Consider the following 17,109-nt stretch of genomic DNA (forward strand, 5'->3'; position numbering starts at 1 on the left):
ACAGCAGCACAGCAAACAAACTGCTAAATCATCAATGTGCTCATCCTGGCAGAGGCTTTTGTTGCCAGCGACATTTGTGTTAGCTCGCTTGGTAAGAGCTAGGAGCAAGGAGCAGGAGCAGCTCAAAAGGCTGCATGGCTCATTTTTTTTTTTTTTTTTTTTTTTTTGTTTCCTGACGATTTAGGAAAACTATGTAAAACATGCAGGGACTATGCGTACACTGCAGCAGTTTCCAAATTAGATTTTCTCATGCATATTTGCTTGATGAAAAAAAAAAACCTCTATGTGAGAGTTAGAGTAAAAGTCTCCTTAACCTAGTTTATTCATAACATGCACACACCATTTCAGTTTTATTTGACAGACCCACCCTGACAGAATGAAAACACACATAGATGATCAGGGGTTCTCTCAGCACATACACCATCCACCACCTAAATCAGAAACTTATATATCCAACAATAAAATTAGAAAATGACCCCCCCATCCCCCTGCACACACCCTTCTCCCCCCTCCCCCCAAAAAAAAGAAAAGGCAAGAAATTTAGCATTTGGAGTTATGTCTTCCTTCAAAATGCATCTAAAAGCTTTCCAGGTGTCATCCTGCCTTTTATCTGCAAAGCAAGAGCTGCTTGATTCATCCCATTAGCAGAATTATGACAAGCTTTTCCTTTGCCAAAAAATAGATGAAGCGCAACAAGCCTCTAATCCTCTTGAGAGGACTACAGCCATCTCCAGATTCAACAGGTGGTCTTGTAAAGGTTAGCACTTTTCCTGATCCAGTCTCTGTTGTGCTACTTATGCTGATTGTCTCAGCTCTGCTATAAATCTTTAGGCGAGGTCCAGGAAAACGGCGTTACTGTGTCCAATCAATTCATCCGCGTTGAATCGGACCATACGGAAGGAAGCAGACTGCGTGGGATCTTTGATTTTGTAGGGTTTAGGAGATCTGAATGGTATTTGTTTATCTGAATGGTATTTGTTTTCTTTTCCTAATCCTTTTAACCCATCCGAAATCATGAAAATGGATCTTTATACAGTGATTTGTAAAAGTATTCATATGGGTAGAGTTTTTTTTTTTATTTTTATTTTTTTCAGGTTTTATCACCAACAAACCCTAAGGGTTTCCAAAGCTTATTCAGAAAATAGTATTATGATCACCAAGGAAGACAAACGTATATAGAGTTTTAAAGCAGATTTGGGTTACAAAACAGTATCTGAGCTTTGAACATCTCCTGGAGAATTGCTCAGTCTGTCATCTGAATATAGAAAGAGTCTGGCATCCAGTTAATCAGGAAGATCATGAAAAAGCCAGCAAACATGTAGAAGAATGTGCTATGGTCATATAAAGCTAAACTTTGTGGCCTCTCTGTGTGACATAAAACATGCAATGCACGTCATCCTGAACCCAGGGGAGTTAGGCAGAGCTGATGACAACATGGATGGGGCAAAACACAGGGCAATTCTGGAGGAAAAACTGCTAGATGCCTTACAGCAGCACAGCAGTCCCGAACACCTGAACATACATCCAGAGCAACAAGAGAATGGTTTATACAAAACCTCATTTGTTTGCTTGAACAGCCTTGTCAAAGTCTAGGCCTAATTCAGCCTGAGGATCTGTAGCCAGAAAATGGAAAATGATGCTCTCCATCCTGTCTGTGTGAGCCAGAGCTACTCTGGAAAGAAATCTCACTCTGGATGTGCAAAGTTGGCGAAGACACAAACCCTCAAAAAGACTTGAAGCTGTGATTGCATTTTAATTCAGTGACAAAAAAAAAGGTGCATTAAATACTTTTGCATGGCACTCAGTCCTTTGTATATAGTAGAATGTGAAAACACAATCAAAGTCAAATGGCTGATCTTTGCAGATGACTGGTTCTCCTGTGTCTGTCCCTCCCCGAGTTCTGCCTCTCCCTTTTGCTGACCGTAATGGACACCAGCAGGGGGTCCAGACTGGCTCTGAAGCGGTGGCAGGTTCCCCCCTCCTCCTACCCCCCTCCCTCACTGTCACCCAGAAACAGGAGCAGTCCCGGGGGAGAGAGGGCCACTTCAAATTCTGCCCACTTCAAAGAGCCCTCTGATCAAGATTGATTTGCTTTGCATTAGAAATAAAAACAAAACTTAAACGGATGAATTATGGTTGTATTCGATTTCTTCAACAGGCTAAATAATTTTCCGTCAGTAAATATTTTTAAGAAACCTGTTTGCGTGCCGAACATTAATGACTGCGAAGCAACGCAGGAGGTTTAAACGAGGATCGGTGAGTGTGGCCGCTTGCCAGACTGCATGGCTGGTTGAAGGAGCTCCTCCCACCTTCTTCTGCTCTCCCCCTGACGCTGCAGCAGAGGACTTCAGCTGTTCTCCAGCAGCATTTCACCTCTGCACAGATTAGCGGCGGCGGCGGCAGCAGCAGCAGCAGCAGAGGCATGCAGGGCAGGAGAGCAAGCCAGCCCGTAGCAATGCACTCTACCCCGGCTCTGTAGCCGGAGGGAAACCCGTAAGGACACTGGAAAATCAAAGGACCATTTATCATTGGACACGTTTTCTCTTTTTATTTTTATTATTATTATTATTATTATTTTCTCACGGAAAAAAGCTTTTTGTGTTGCCAGGGAGGAGAAAGTCCGAGCAGGTAAGCAGCAGGCAGCAGACAATATAACCTTGAGCTCTCGGTTATGTTGCAGCTGCATTTTTATAAAAATGTATTCATTTATTTATTTGTTTCTGCTCGTGTATTTCCTCCAACATACCTGGCTTACTGAAGCACACTCTTTGTTCTGTGTTTTGATTTGATGTCATAAAGATAAAAGGGGGGCGGAACGTATCAACAATTTTTCTCTTTTACCAATTTACTCACTGGAACGAAGCAATTTGATCTAAAACCTAATTTTTCAGAGCCTCAACCCACTTAACACGTGGAGTGTGTTCGTCGCATACCTAAGAGAAGTTTAGTCAAATACCGAAAAGATTAAAAATAGCTCAGAGTTGGGAGTTTTTGAGAAGTTTTGGCGGACACCCCCCACCCCCTCCCCCGTCTCTCTCTCTCTCTCTGACCATAAGCAGAAGAACAGGTTGCGCGCCCCCTCCCTCCCCTTTCTTGGTGAATGAAGGGGCTGCTGTGTGGGTGAGCAGGCGTGACGAATGCAGCGCCCGTTCAAAGTGAGTGTGTGCACACACACTGCCGTGACCTGGTTATCAGACTGGAACATAGACAAATGGACGTCCAATTATTGTGATCATGAATGAATGACTAGACTCCGGGTTTCTTTTTTTTGTTTGTTTTTTTTTTTTTTCCAGAGAGGGTGATGTCCAATTAAGCTTCTTGGACACTGCAGCACATAGACTGCAAGTCTCAAAAAATGACCCCCAGGGTCTAGTGCATGCATGCCTTCTGGTGCAGACAGATTTATTATTTAGATAAGGTGTAACTTTACCTGGTTTCAGAGTGTTGCTGTAAGACACCTCACTTGCCACATCTTGTTTTTAAAGTGCATACATTTAGCGTAGAGCAATGCATACAATGCAGGGCTTGAAAACCTCATGAGGAATGAGGACGATCACTTCAAGGTTCATGATGTCTGCCTCAGGTGGCACCAAAAGCTTTAAATTCCACATCCACCCTCAAGCCAGTGACTCCTGACATACTAGCGAGACATTTATTTATTTATTTTATCCGTCAGGGCTTGCTGCAAGGCTGATATTTTTGCTTTTCTCTGCCTGTGTGTGTGTGTGTGTGTGTGTGTGTGTGTGCTTTATACAAGGAAGTGAGAAATGCTGGACCTTGAGCTTGAGAAGGTGTGGGGAATGTAGAATAAGGGGTCTATCTTTGTTCAAAGAAGAACCGCTGACCACGGTCAACAAGCAGCAGGAACACCATTTGATAAAGTCTTAGTCTTGTGTGGCTGCATTTCAGACAACTCGTAATAGATTGTAAAGTCCAGGATCCCCTCTAGGTCTATCAGCTCTTTGTGATGGTGCTCTGAAAAGGTGCGAGTCTCTATATCTCATCGCATGACTCGTGGACAACGCCACGAGATGTTGGGCAACGCTCTGCTTCCTCTGTTGTCGCAGGAACGGTTAAACAAACAGTGAGCTCGTGGGTGCTTTCCTGCTCAGACTAAGTCAGAAAGAACAAAGAAAATGTAAACGGGTATTATCTTTACCAACATAGAAACTCCTTATGACTACGGTAGGATTAGTAGATCCCAAGATTGTTCTGCTGGTGTAGTAGATTATATCATTTTTTTTTTTAAAATCACAAAACACTTAACTGTATTATTTTAATATGCATTGCTTTTTACATAAATGTGCACTAAATAAATTTGTACAGCTTTCTTTCGGAAAGGCTTCTGCTTCTCAAATATTCAGCATCTGAATAATGAGCTGATGTTGGCATGAGTTGCAGTAGCACCTTGTTGGGAAGCACTTGTACTGTGTTAAGATTATTAAAAGACCCCCAGGTACAAGGAGACAAGCCCTCTGAAATGTTGTTCTTCGCCTCCCTGTCAGTCCAGTCAAACAGGACATGACCAGTCAGAGGGAGGGAGCGTGTGTGTGTGTGTGTGTGTCTCAGTTTTGTTTGTTAGCAAGGGAGGATGCATGTGGAGTTGGAGATGTGGGTGTGTGTGTTGTTGCACATTGGCGGGGGAAGGGAGCTTGTTCTGGGTGTAAGATTCACCCTGGTGAGACTTGTGCCTTTAGACATTCCTGACATTCCGACCTCTGGGATGTTTGAGGCTCCTCTGTCTTCTTCTTGCTTGTCGGGGGGCTGCTGAGGACTCTTTGTAGGGCTTTCATGTTGCTGGGCTCACTTCGGCGAGCCTTTTGCTTGAACGGAGACCACATGCCCTCTAATTTAGGAGGCCATGGGAACATATAGCAGAGCACATATTTGGTCATCTTGAGTTACGTCTTGGGATGACCCTTAAGTTCTTATCGCTTGGCTTGGTTTCACTGAATTTCTTTCTTTGTTCTAAACCTGACATTTAGACTTTTTTGTAAAATTATTAGCAGCAAAATGTAAAGGATGAGCTGATAAATAGTTTGTTCTGGCACTCAAAATAAAAATTGGTTAATTATGTTTCCTTCTTCTACCATCTTCTGATGTTCCTCCTAGCCAGCCATGAGAGCTGATCCTCTGTCTGGAAGATTCCTTCGCCACCTCCTCTGACCAAATCCGACTCTCAGCAAACCGAAGATGTCAGCCTGTGGCGACTTTGCAGAACACGTGTGGAAACCCGGCTCTTGCAAGAACTGCTTCCACCCGCTCAGTGCACACAAGACTGGCCGCGTCTCCGATGACAACGTCCCGCCAGCTTGTTTGAAGAGCAGCTTGGGAGGTGATGAGGAGGATGCAGTGACTGCACCTTTGCCCTACAGCAAGCCGACCATTGCTGTCAAACCCACCATGATGAACTTTGACACAAGTGAGACGAAAGATGTGAACATGAACATAGAACAGGTGAGCTTCTTAAATGATTGCCTGTACTTAACTTTCTGATGTTTTTTTTTTCCTGGCTTTTAATGAGGTCTCTCTTTTTTTTTTTTGTAGCAGGACAACCCAAAGAGTCCAGGTGAGCGAATGGGTCTGAAGAAGCTCCAAAACATGTCACCACTCTACATTGATGATAATAATGGTTGCAACAAGGCCCATAAAGAGGCGGGTCTTCAAAGCCCTCATGCCAAGATTGACTACAACAGCTGCCTCTCCTTGTCCCCCAGTATCCTGCCCAAAGACTCTCTCTTCATTAGTAATGTTTATGTCAGCCAGGAGGAAGGAAGAGGTTCGAAGAGTTTCAAGAAAAATGCCAATGGAGACTCATGCTGGCAGCAGAATAATGCACCAGCTATTGGGCCAAAGAGCACTTACAATGAAAGGAGTAATTTTAGGGAGTCCAATGAATCAACAGTGGAGATCTCTTTGTCAGTGGACGGTGTTCCTTCTGAACACACCACAGTTCATCGCAACCCTTTATGCAGTAGTGGCATCAGCACAAAAATACCCAGCACTTCCACTGCCCACACCTCAGTTTCAGGCGTGGAGTCTACAAATCACATTAGTCCAACATCCCTCAGTCCCATTTCTGCTCTGTCTAAACAGAACAGCTTCTCAGACTCTCCTTCTTCCTATCACAGCAGTACTGATTCCCTTCCTGGGCCTGATGGATCAGTAGAACAACAGAACGGGCTAGGGATGCACCAAAGTCCATCAGCCACAGGTAGTCCAGAGTCAACTTCAAGCTCTCCAAATGTTCAGGAAGACTCTGAACCCATATACGCTGAAAGCACCAAGAGGAAGCCTAAGCCACTAGCAAATGGACTGCTTTCCTCTCCTGAGTCCCAAAACCAGGTTAAGCAATCCAAGTCCTCGGAGTCTGAACGTTCTGGAGAGAGTCAACGTGCTACCATCACCGTAATGGCTGCTCACACAGAGGAAAACAACAGAACTTTTTTCCTAAGCAGCCCAGATTCAGGTGTCGGCACCCAGTGCCACTTTAGCCCTACAGCATGCAAAGACCCCAGTAGCCCTGCCTTTCGTTGGCCCAGTCCCAGCTACAGTGCACCTTCTCTTGGCAGAGAACCCTCTTTGTCCCCTAACCTGCACCCAAAGCCCCAGTCTAGCCCACCCATTCCTCCCAAGAGAAGCTCTCGCTCCCCAAAACTAGGTACCTCTAGCCTCTCACCATCCATGTCTTCTCCGATCCTCCTTCCCGAATTCCCTAAACTCGGCACATCTAGCCTCTCGGCATCCTTGTCCTCCCCCATCCCGCTCCCAGAACTCCCCATGCTCTTCCTCATCTCTGCAAGAGAAGGACACTTCAAGGGCCCCGCAGACAACCAGTGCACAACATCCGAACGCTCACACAAGTCCAGCCACCACAGCCCCAGCTGGAACTGCCGCATTGATGAAGAAGAAGAGGAGGAAGACCGGAAAGGGATGGAGAAGAAGAAGCAAGTTGCCACTAGTTTGGGAACAACCTCCCAGGGGACGGGACTCATCAATGGTGCTGCTGTCTGGAAGGAGGCCAATGACTGTAAGACCCACAGCAGTCCCCCTCCGACGACAGAGCCAGGCACGGCCCCCCCGGCTGCCTCCAACAATGATGCCTGTCAGCGGGAAACCGAGGGCACCAGCACAGAGGAGGAGGGCAAGCATAGCGAGAGCATGCCGGCCAGGCAACCGTTGCATGGAGGCTCGACAGAGCTGCTGGCAGGGGGCAAAGGAGTTTCCAACCTTGACCTCAACCCACCACCTCCCCCACCTAAAAAGCTGCACAGGTAAGAATAACAAAGTTCTTGTTTGGATTTATCCTCTGGGTCGATAACATTCAAACTAGAATGCCCACAAACATGGCATCTTATTTTTTCTTTTAATTAAATTTCGTAAATCCAAAAGCAATATAATTAACTGATTTACTTTGGAAAAAAAAAGTATGTTGATTGGCAAGTCAAAGTTAGCAGAGGCAGAATGGAGTCAAAACCATAAAGATAATGAGGCGTCACTGTTTAATGTACAATTTTAGATGTTTATTCTCCGAAAATAATCTGTACTTTTAGGAAAATTTGGGTTTTCCATTCCTCAAACTTTTGTTGCAGTATAAACAATCTTTATCCACATGGAGGGCAAATTGCATTAAAAACTCAGACATCTTAAGCAGCAGTGAGTCTAAATTATTATTTACATTCAGACAGCGGCGTTATCGAAAATCCACTAGCTGTTTAAACACAATTTGGATGTCATTGCCTATTTGAGCCTATTTTTATTCCACTATGGCATGCACAAGTCTAGAAAATGGTCTCGGCAGATAATTTAGCACTTTCCCCATGCAGTAGGTCTAAATTCAGATATGGGATTTGCTCCCGTGTCTGGCATATATATAGCTGCATTGCTGCTGCAGTGCACACGCTCACTTCTTGCGTTTAAATGCACCTTACTGCAGTCATCTCCATGTGAAACCTCCAGTGCCTTCTCCTTTCATAGCATCATTATTCAGCCTTGAATTGGCCTCCATTCTGACGCTGTGTGATCATTCAAACCATTGGGGCATAATCCTCAATGCATGCCTTGTTCTGTTCCTACTGGTATTGTGACTTCTTCAGTTCTAATTAATGCACAAAATGGGCCTGGTGGATAGTCCACTGCTGTGTCATGTTGCTATAAACTGTTTTGGCTTCCGAACAATAAGTCTCATTGTCAAATAAACTGGCTTTTTATTCTTTCTTTTTTGTTGTTGTTGTTGTTCATCACACACAGACAAAGCTTTTATTTTATTTTTTAAACATTTGTTTGCAGCCTTTCAATATTAACCAACATATTTGCACTGTAGCCATACTTCATGTTCGTGAAGTAAACATCTGCATTTTTTTTTTTTTTTTCCACTTAACGTTTGTAATTTTGCCCAGTTACCATGTGGATAAGAATACATTCTGCAGTCTGAGTCAGCAATCCACGGCAGAAAAAGAGAAGGGGCCCTCGGTTTGGTGTTTAAAAGAGGATCAGATGATTCCCCTAAAATAGACTTTTCTTTGTCTGGGCTGGTGAAGATGAGGTGTAACTCACCTCCGACCAACTTTCTTTTAATGATACATTTTGTCCACTTGAATCAGACACACCAAAAGTCTGCCATTGTCAAAAATGACTGATCATGTTCTGTGGAGTAGAGGGAGGGCTGAGGGGAATATCATTTTGACCTTTAAAGCAGCAATTACAAAAGGCCTCAAGTTGATCCAAATTAATAGGAACTGTTGCCATTACACTACTAGCCTCTCTGAATTTCATGAACTGCTTTATCATAGACTCAACAAGGTGTTGGAAACCTTTTTTTAGAGCGTTTGGTCCCATCTCGACATCATGGGAATACATGGTTGCTGCAGGTTTGTGGGATCATCCATGATACAAATCTCTTGCTCCAACACACCTCAGTGGGGCTCTTTTCGATTGAGGTCTGGTGATTGGTGAAGCTGAAGTATAGGGAACTCCTCAAGATGTTCAAGAACCCAGTTTGAGATCATTTGAGCTTTATGACAGAGGGCATAAAACTTCCCACCAATCTGCGTTAGGGTTCAACATGTGCTTTCAGAAGTGCTTTTCTGCCAACCTTGAGTGTAACAACCTTTGAAATCAAAGGTATTTTTGCACACTCGACTGCCTCTCGCTGAGTATTTTCTCTCGGTTTTTGATCATTTTCTATTTACCCCGAGAAATGACTGAATCCCACCTGGTCAGCAGTTTCTGAAATGTACAGACCTGCCTAATGCTATATTCAAAGTGATTTAAATGTGCCACCTTCCTCAATCCGGTGCTTGATTTTAACTTCAGCAGCCCATCTTTACCACTAAGTATCAAAATGCATGAGTTGCTGCCACAAGCAATTGAGCAGCTTTGTCAAATAAAGTGATTGTGGAGTGTATTTTGGGTTATTTTATATCTCAGTGTTTCAATATCCATTATGATTTCCAGTATACATTTGATATCATTCTTGATTATTATTGGTCAGCAGAAAAAAAAAACTATTTAAATATTTCAATTTGAAATATTTAATAGTCACAACTTTTACATTATGTAGCTTGATGCACACCAATATAATTGATATTTTCTTCATTTTTTCCCCCCAAGTAAACAAAAACTATAAATAAACTGTCACAAGATCCAAAATGCACAAAGGCACTGCAATTTATTTAATGTGTCTGATAATAGATACATTACCCTAACATAAAATGTTATTATACTAAGTACATTCAATTTTGAGATATTGACATTCATGAAGTCTCTCTAATTATTAACATCGTTTAAGTATATTTGAAGTTTTCTTCTTGTTCTCTACCATTTTGTAATTTTATAAATTTGGTGAGCATATTATATAAGATCTAAATGCTTTTTTAAATCAAATAAATTGCATAGATTTTTCACTTGGATACATCTTGTGTTACATTTTTGAGAAGCATGAAACATTTTGATTTGTAAGTCTGCAGGATTCATAAATAGTTGACCACATTTACATAGCAAACTGAGAACAGATGATGCACCAGCTACTTGAAGGAGTGTCCCATTTCTCAGTGGGATATCTAACCCCCTACCTGAATTAAATGCCAAGGCAAACAGAGAGGAGTTAGAAAAGCCTTAGGACATCGAAATGATATTCAGCCTTTAGTTTGGTGTTTATCAGAACAGTACGTCATAGGATATAATTTTTGACTTTTAAAATTTTTTTTTGCAGATTTGTATCGGCAGAAGTTGCATTAATATTTGTTTAATGAATGGAAAATCTTGACCACCACCCAAAGTCACATGTACATTCTCTCTTGTGAGAGAACATTTTGATTCCCTGAATCATTTAAAAGCCACAGATGGCTTGAAGAATCTGCCTCCCAGGGTGTTTTATCATGGTTGCAAATGGCACATCGTCGTCTTTTTTTATCTATTATATCCGGCACCGTGCTGCGTAGTGCGTCAGACTGAGACGACTGTGTTTGTACCTGTGCCCTCTGTCCTAAGTAGTCTTCACAACTAAGAAGGTGTGTCAGCTGGCCATTGATTGCTGCCAAGAGGCGGGGCTTAAGCGAGCAGATTGTTGCCCCTGGCAGCTCCCAAACTGTTCCTGCTTGGCTATCGCTTACAACCAGTAGAAGTAGAATTTATAGACCACCCTCCCTGATTCAAGTCCACTTGAGTTGAACTCGGGTTTGAGCTGCTTCCTACTCGGTAAACACATGTTCCAAGATGCTCTGCCCCTCCCTTCACAGAGCCACCCTGACATGTTTTATTTTTTATCTGCAGCACAACAGATAGCATCTTGTTGATTCCGGACACACTTAGAGTTTACTCCACACTGGTGGAGCTGAACAAGGGAATGCTAAATATAAGAAACAAGTGCTTATATTCCACACATCTAACGGACGCAGTTGCTTTTTCCTGCTGAGACACTTTAAATATCCTCATGACTCGCGTGGAACCAGGGTTGTGTTACTACACATGACAGGGCTTTAGAGAGCCACCAGTCTGATCCAGGGGCCAAATTTGTGTGCCTGCCGACCCGGCAAGGACCTCTGCTTCGGCAGCATGAGGTAAGCACCTGATAGCTGATTTTTTGTTTTACAGTTGGAGATGGAAATTTACAGGACTTTTTTTTATGAGCAGTCTCATGATGGGAAATGGTGATGTTCCTGTGGTTCAGTTATTGGCTTTAAAAAAAAAAAAAAAAAAAAAAAAAAAACTTTACACTAAACCACTTTTTTTTCAGAAGCGTCTGCATTTTCACACCTTTATCAAACAGCTTGGTTACCAAAGCAGAACTTGACTTTTGTTTTCACAACCTGCACGGGTGTTAAGGTAGCTGTAAGTTTGGAGAAAACCTGAAAGGTAAAATATGTACTTTTGCTCTTATGGATGAGAAGTGACAAAAGGAAAATGTACAGAAAAGTCTTAGAGTGCAGTTAAGAAGTAGACGTCTGACTGAGGGGGCGATAACAAGCCAGAAACAAAAGATAACATGGATTTGTGTCAAACATTAATGGGTCTTTGGTTTATATGACTAGATAGCCACGGTGACTCTACTACAGTCAAAGCAAAGGAACAATCGGTTTCTTTCTTCTGTGGACCATTTTGTAATCTACTGGAATTCCACAACAAGGGTAAAACGTAATCCAACATGGAAGATGATAAACTGTGTAATTCAGGATTAAAATTGATAGCAGAGCAAAACAAAGCTTTAATACTGATTAAGCATTTGAACAGAACAATCTTGGTGCTTAAGTATCATTGCAGAAGCAACACTTTGCCTCGTATGGTAATTTTTGTTTCTGCCTACCTTTACTTCAAACTGTCGAGCCGAAACCTCAACCACAGCGGTGCAGGGAAAGCAATGTTAGAATTCACCAAACCTTTTATTTTTCATTGTCCTTCATTTGTACTTTTGATTCCATCTTGGGCGATGATACATTATTATAACAGCTCTTCTTTTGCAGCTGTGGAAATAATATTTGTGTTTGTATTTTTAATTGAAAGCAATCAGATCACACTCTACATTTTTAACCTTAAGTTTTTGTGTTACTATTGTTGTTCCCTGAAATCATTATATTTTTACTTTGAGAATCTCAAGCCAGCCCTTGGATAGATCATACAAATCTCTTCTGTATATAAATTTATTTGAGATTATTATTCCAATATAAAATCTTTGGTTAATTACCGTTTGTTAGGGGATGGCGGGATATTAGAAAAACGATTCAACGATGATGTGACAAATCCATATTTGGTGCAAATGTGCTTCCAACTCTCAATGGTCTTTAGTATCATGGTCCATCCATCAGACTGGATATGTCATTGCCATGCAAAGTCAATTCAACATATCATGCAGGCAATTTGTGTATTAATAACTGGTGAGTTGCTGAACTTTTGCGCACTTTACCAAATGTGAGAAACGTGCTTCTTTGATGGTGTCACGTCATTTGTTTTACCACAAACAGGGGCCTCTGATTTCAATACAGGAAGTGAAACCAGTTGAGTGAGTCACAACAACACCATGGCTGCAGCTTTTCGTCTGTGTCTCCTTTAACCCAGAGGGCTATCTGCAGCCAGCTGCATGTAACTCCACTCCGGTCTGTTTTTAAAGTCAGGCGGCCTCCTGTTGCCCTGCTTTTTTTAAAGACAACGTCAGGACTCGGTGTGTGTGTAAACAGTCGGAGGCTGCCATGCACCTTAAGGCTATTTGTTGATATTTGGAGTCTGTGTGGCTTCTAGGTTGATAAGCAGAGACACCTCGCTTGACAAGTTTATCACAGTGCTTCATGCCCGGCAGGAAGGATGATTAAATCTACGGAGAGGAAATGGGCAGCCAGGATGTTTAGGCTAAAAGTGAGCATTCCACTCGTGGGAATGAACGTGAAATCCACTGGCAAACCGCAACGTTTTGAGAATACTTCTCAATCTTTGCCATGTTGTTGAAACATGTGCAAAGAATGACAATTTTTTTTTTTTGTATGCATGTTTTGAATGCAAATTTGCTCAACTTGAGAGATAAATGCAGACACACACTCATGGACTTGCAATCCGTACATTCATTACCATTTGTCCCCGTGCCTCAGCACTTCCCCTGCCTTTCATCACACCTCTTTTGTCTGCAAAACGACAGCGGATGCCCTAGCTAGCGCACTGACCACTGAGCGAATACCCTCACCATTTGTCTCCCCCACTGCACTCAGCTCCTCCTGTCCTCCTCTTCTGTTTGTTCTGCTGATTTATGTAGGAACTGAAGTCGTGGAGGAGTCATTTTGAAATGACAGAGAGGAACGATTATGATAAGGGAGAGGAACGGGTTCTAGCCCTCCACCCCTCAGAGCCATTTAGGTGTATAATGAGACAAGTGAATGGCTGTCAGTCGACCTAATTGGTCAGCTTCTGGATTAAAACTCTGCTCATGGAGCCTTTTCGTTGGCATTGTGAGAGGCCATCATGTCAGTCAGGAAGTAAAAAGGAGGAAGGAAATGCTTTTCCCTCAAATATGAAAAGGAATAAGTCTTAATGTTGGGTCGTGTTTCATGTCACACTTGGGATTATGAAGCGAAATCTCTGTACCTACAAGGTTGAATGTTTTCCCACATTTTGTCACAGAACAGTTACAAACCAGTGGGATTTTTTATGGGTATTTTATGTGCAAAGTAAATGGTAAATGGCTTGTACTTAGTGCTTCATTCACGCACGCACGCACACACACACATCCACACGCTGATGGTGGCAAGCTACAGAGTAGCCACAGCTGCTATCTTCTTTGTGAAGATGGAAAAATGTGACTGGCTTTCTGTTTTTTTTTTTTGTTTGTTTGTTTGTTTTTTCACTAACAAAAATCTATAAAATATTTGCAATAGCATTGAGCCACTTTTACTCTGGTATATCAATGCCTTTTTGCTTGTGTTTCTTTTAATTCATTGTGAAATTGCCTTTCCTTTTTCTTATGCAATGAGGTGCTTCATGTTTAGAATGTCAGGACATTGTAAGCATCACTTTTTGTTTTTAAATCTACTTGTGGCCACAGTGGTTAGAGTTCAGCAGAAGTTCCAGAGCTTCGACTAGTCGCACGCTGCAGCTTTAATAAGTTTGTAAACAACATATTCATGAGGATCTTTCAGTTTCAGCAATAAATCAGCTCCGAACAAAGAAGTGTATCTCACTGTGAGGAAGTGGAACTACTCCTGACCATTTAAAGTAAAAACAAATGTACTCTTTCGCCTAGATTTATTAGCACCAAAACAGATTGAGGAAAAAAAAACAGCCAAGAGGAAGCGAATCAGTTCCACATTTACAAACGGTCACATCAAAACATTACTATTTCTGCAGCAAAAGTGCAAATACAGTGGTTGTCCTTGCTGACTGTTTCCCCTCACCAATCATTTTGAAATTAGTTCACGCAATTTTTTTTTCTCCCCCCCTCTTGTTACTTTAATTTGCTACGTTGTCTCTTACAGGGTGAGTGGTAAGATGAGCGGCAGCACCGTGGAGTTGAACTGCAGCAGCCAGCGAGGGTCAGCAGAGAGCCCCGAGTCGACTGTACGGAGCCTGGGCAGCATTAGCCTACCAGCTGCGTCCACTGACAACCTGACAGCTGACACCGGTAAGTCGGTCACAACAAATCACGTCCAGTCAAGAAGATTTACTCCAACAGGGACGTGCACAGAGAATCCAGAGCCTTGTCTCGTGTTTGTAGGGGTTAGTTGCACCGCTGCTCCCTCACATTCAGCCCACCTAAAGAGGAGATGGTTTGGTTTAAGGTTATGTTTGCCCACTTTTCTCTAGCCTTCCTTATTTTGTTATGACTGGGTGTGTTTGAGTTTTCTAAAGTCTTCAAACATGTGACGTGGCTCGCACAGTGAGTGACATTTGTCCTTGGCGTATCGGCTTTAAACCTCTGTGGCTCTCAGACGCTTGTAATTGCTGCAACTTCCCGTGCAATGCTGTTTGAAGAGATAATTATGGACTCTGATAACGAGGGGGGAAAAAAAGGGTTTGGCTACATCCTACAGAGTATGTCTTTTTTTTTTTCCTTCCTTTATGCGTCTCCCCTCACTGTGAAAGCAGTTATTGAAGACGGCACAACACAATTACCTTGTCGTCTGCCTGCTCAAGTGTAATCTGAAGCCTTTAATTGAATTGAATGGATCATAATCGGGTGGAAGATGTTTTGAGTGTTGACTTGAATCAGAGGTTGTGGAAATTTCCAGCTCTTCTGAGGAAACGAGGTATGTGTTTATAGCTAAGCAGTTAGATAAGGGGGTTGGATGGTCTAACGATGTTTACAGTAAGAAATATATGAATCAGTCAGATTAGGCTCTAGTATTTCTAAGAAATACTAGAAATAGTATTTCTATTTCTAAGAAATAGGAATAACACTTAGAATTTAGCTTGTTTTCTAGGTTGACAAGCTATTCCTGGATGGTATGAGAGAACAAATAATTCTTTTTTCGTTATTTATTGCAAAGACACTCCCAAAAAATTTTTGGCAATATAAAAAACAAAATACTCAATCAGACTGAGATCATACCAGAAGCCACTAATGTAAATTTTTCTCTTTCTTAGGGTCTCGAGATGCTACTCGGATGTCTTGTTCTTCGCCGTTTCCCAGAACTCCTGTGGCATCAGCTCCTGGTTCTCCTCACTTGTCCTCCTTCAGCAGCTTAAGCGCCCAGCCGCCTCCTCTGCCAGAGAAAAAAATGGTCAACCGCACCGTGTCGGCTCCAGACACCGCCAATGGGAAATCCTTCATCCGAGCCTACCCGCGCCTTCCGTTCGCCGGCTCGGAGAGCAACGTGTGTCGCTCCGCTGATGCCGGTTCCCGCACCAGCCTGCCGTCGAGCCCCGTTGACCCCCGGCCTGTTTTCTCCTCCAACGAGTCCCTGGAGCGATGCCACCTCCCTCTGGCTAGGCCCTCGAGGTCCCGCACTCTGGATGAGCAGCAAAAGACCCAGGGGCGGTTAGGCGTGCACTGCCGAACCAGCATCACCTGCTTGTCCTCGCCACAGCTTAGCGCGCCCTTTTCGGCCTCGGAAGCCGGCTCGGCGCCAAACCTCAGCTCGAGCATGCAGCTCCAGACTCTTCTGAGCAACATTGACAGCAGGGAAGGGGTGTACTCCAAACTGGGCGGCCTATATGCGGAGTCCCTACGACGCTTGGCCCTGAAATGTGAAGATCACTTTACTCGCTCCCAGAAGAATCCGCTTAGGTTTGACGAGAGCAACTGGTCGCTATTCAGGCTTACTTCCAACAAGCCGAGCTGCAACGCAGGAGATGCTGTGTACTACTCTGCTGCCTGCGCCTTGGACCCCAGGAACTCCTACGCCGTGAAGGTAATCCTTGGATACTGAAACAAAATAGTGTTACACGTATACTCTTGGTTCAACTGACAACTGAACAGCTAGTGAGCTGTCTGAGAATTTACAATGAAAAACAGTTTTATTTCATTACAGAGCCCTCAGGACATAGTTCGCATTGGGGGTGTCCCAATTCGATATTGATATTGGAAATTAGTCCGATGTCAACCAAAAAAAGGAGTATTGGATCATGCATCCAAAATCTCCGATATAAGCACGAAAGCTCTCCGCTCCAGCATTTAGTCTGCCCCAGCATTTCTCTTCTGCAGTGCTTATGTCTTGCATGCAGATCCATTGGATAATAATAAATGGGTTAGTTGTACTATTACCTATTGTTGTTGACTATTGTTTTCTGCTTGAGTACTGTCACATGATCAAGGCGTTTCTAAAACTCTACACTACAAAATAAGTAACACAATTACATATGATCCATACTGGTATCGTATTGAGTCAAGATTGGTATCGGCCAATAGTGAGAGCTGCAATTTTGGTATTGTATTAAAAGTGAAAAAGTCTGATCACCTGTAATTTGCGAGTTTCGCCTGAGTGCAATTTTTCAAAATCTTCTTAAATTTCCGTTTTTGCTACACCTCGAAAAGTTTTACTAAATTACTAATTTAATGCAGAAGTTTTCAAACTTTTTTTAGCACCAGAATTAAAAAGAGAACTTGCTAAAAAAAAAAAAAAAAAAAAAAAAAGTTTTTTTGTTCCCCAAATCCAGGTGAAAAATTAAGATTTTTAAACCCCCCCCAGCGGG

General features: G+C 42.8%; 1 protein-coding gene across 3 annotated transcripts in view; it reads left to right on the forward strand.

The window, feature by feature from the left end:
* Positions 1-2,248: 2,248 nt before the first annotated feature.
* prag1 (PEAK1 related, kinase-activating pseudokinase 1) overlaps positions 2,249-17,109 on the forward strand; it is a 24,797-nt gene continuing 9,936 nt past the window's right edge. The window contains exons 1-5 of one of the 3 annotated variants that reach the window (XM_015055497.1): positions 2,249-2,628; positions 5,113-5,457; positions 5,551-7,274; positions 14,454-14,599; positions 15,562-16,328. In XM_015055497.1, coding sequence (XP_014910983.1) covers positions 5,194-5,457; positions 5,551-7,274; positions 14,454-14,599; positions 15,562-16,328 — 2,901 coding nt within the window. In that variant the 5' untranslated portion in view covers positions 2,249-2,628; positions 5,113-5,193. Of the gene's footprint in view, positions 2,629-5,112; positions 5,458-5,547; positions 7,275-14,453; positions 14,600-15,561; positions 16,329-17,109 lie in introns of all 3 variants that reach the window. The other 2 variants (XM_015055494.1, XM_015055495.1) reach the window with 2 other exon arrangements.

The sequence above is a fragment of the Poecilia latipinna genome, unplaced genomic scaffold (assembly GCF_001443285.1).
Source record: "Poecilia latipinna isolate Pla-1442-1.1 unplaced genomic scaffold, P_latipinna-1.0 Scaffold1318, whole genome shotgun sequence".
Lineage (NCBI taxonomy): Eukaryota > Metazoa > Chordata > Actinopteri > Cyprinodontiformes > Poeciliidae > Poecilia > Poecilia latipinna.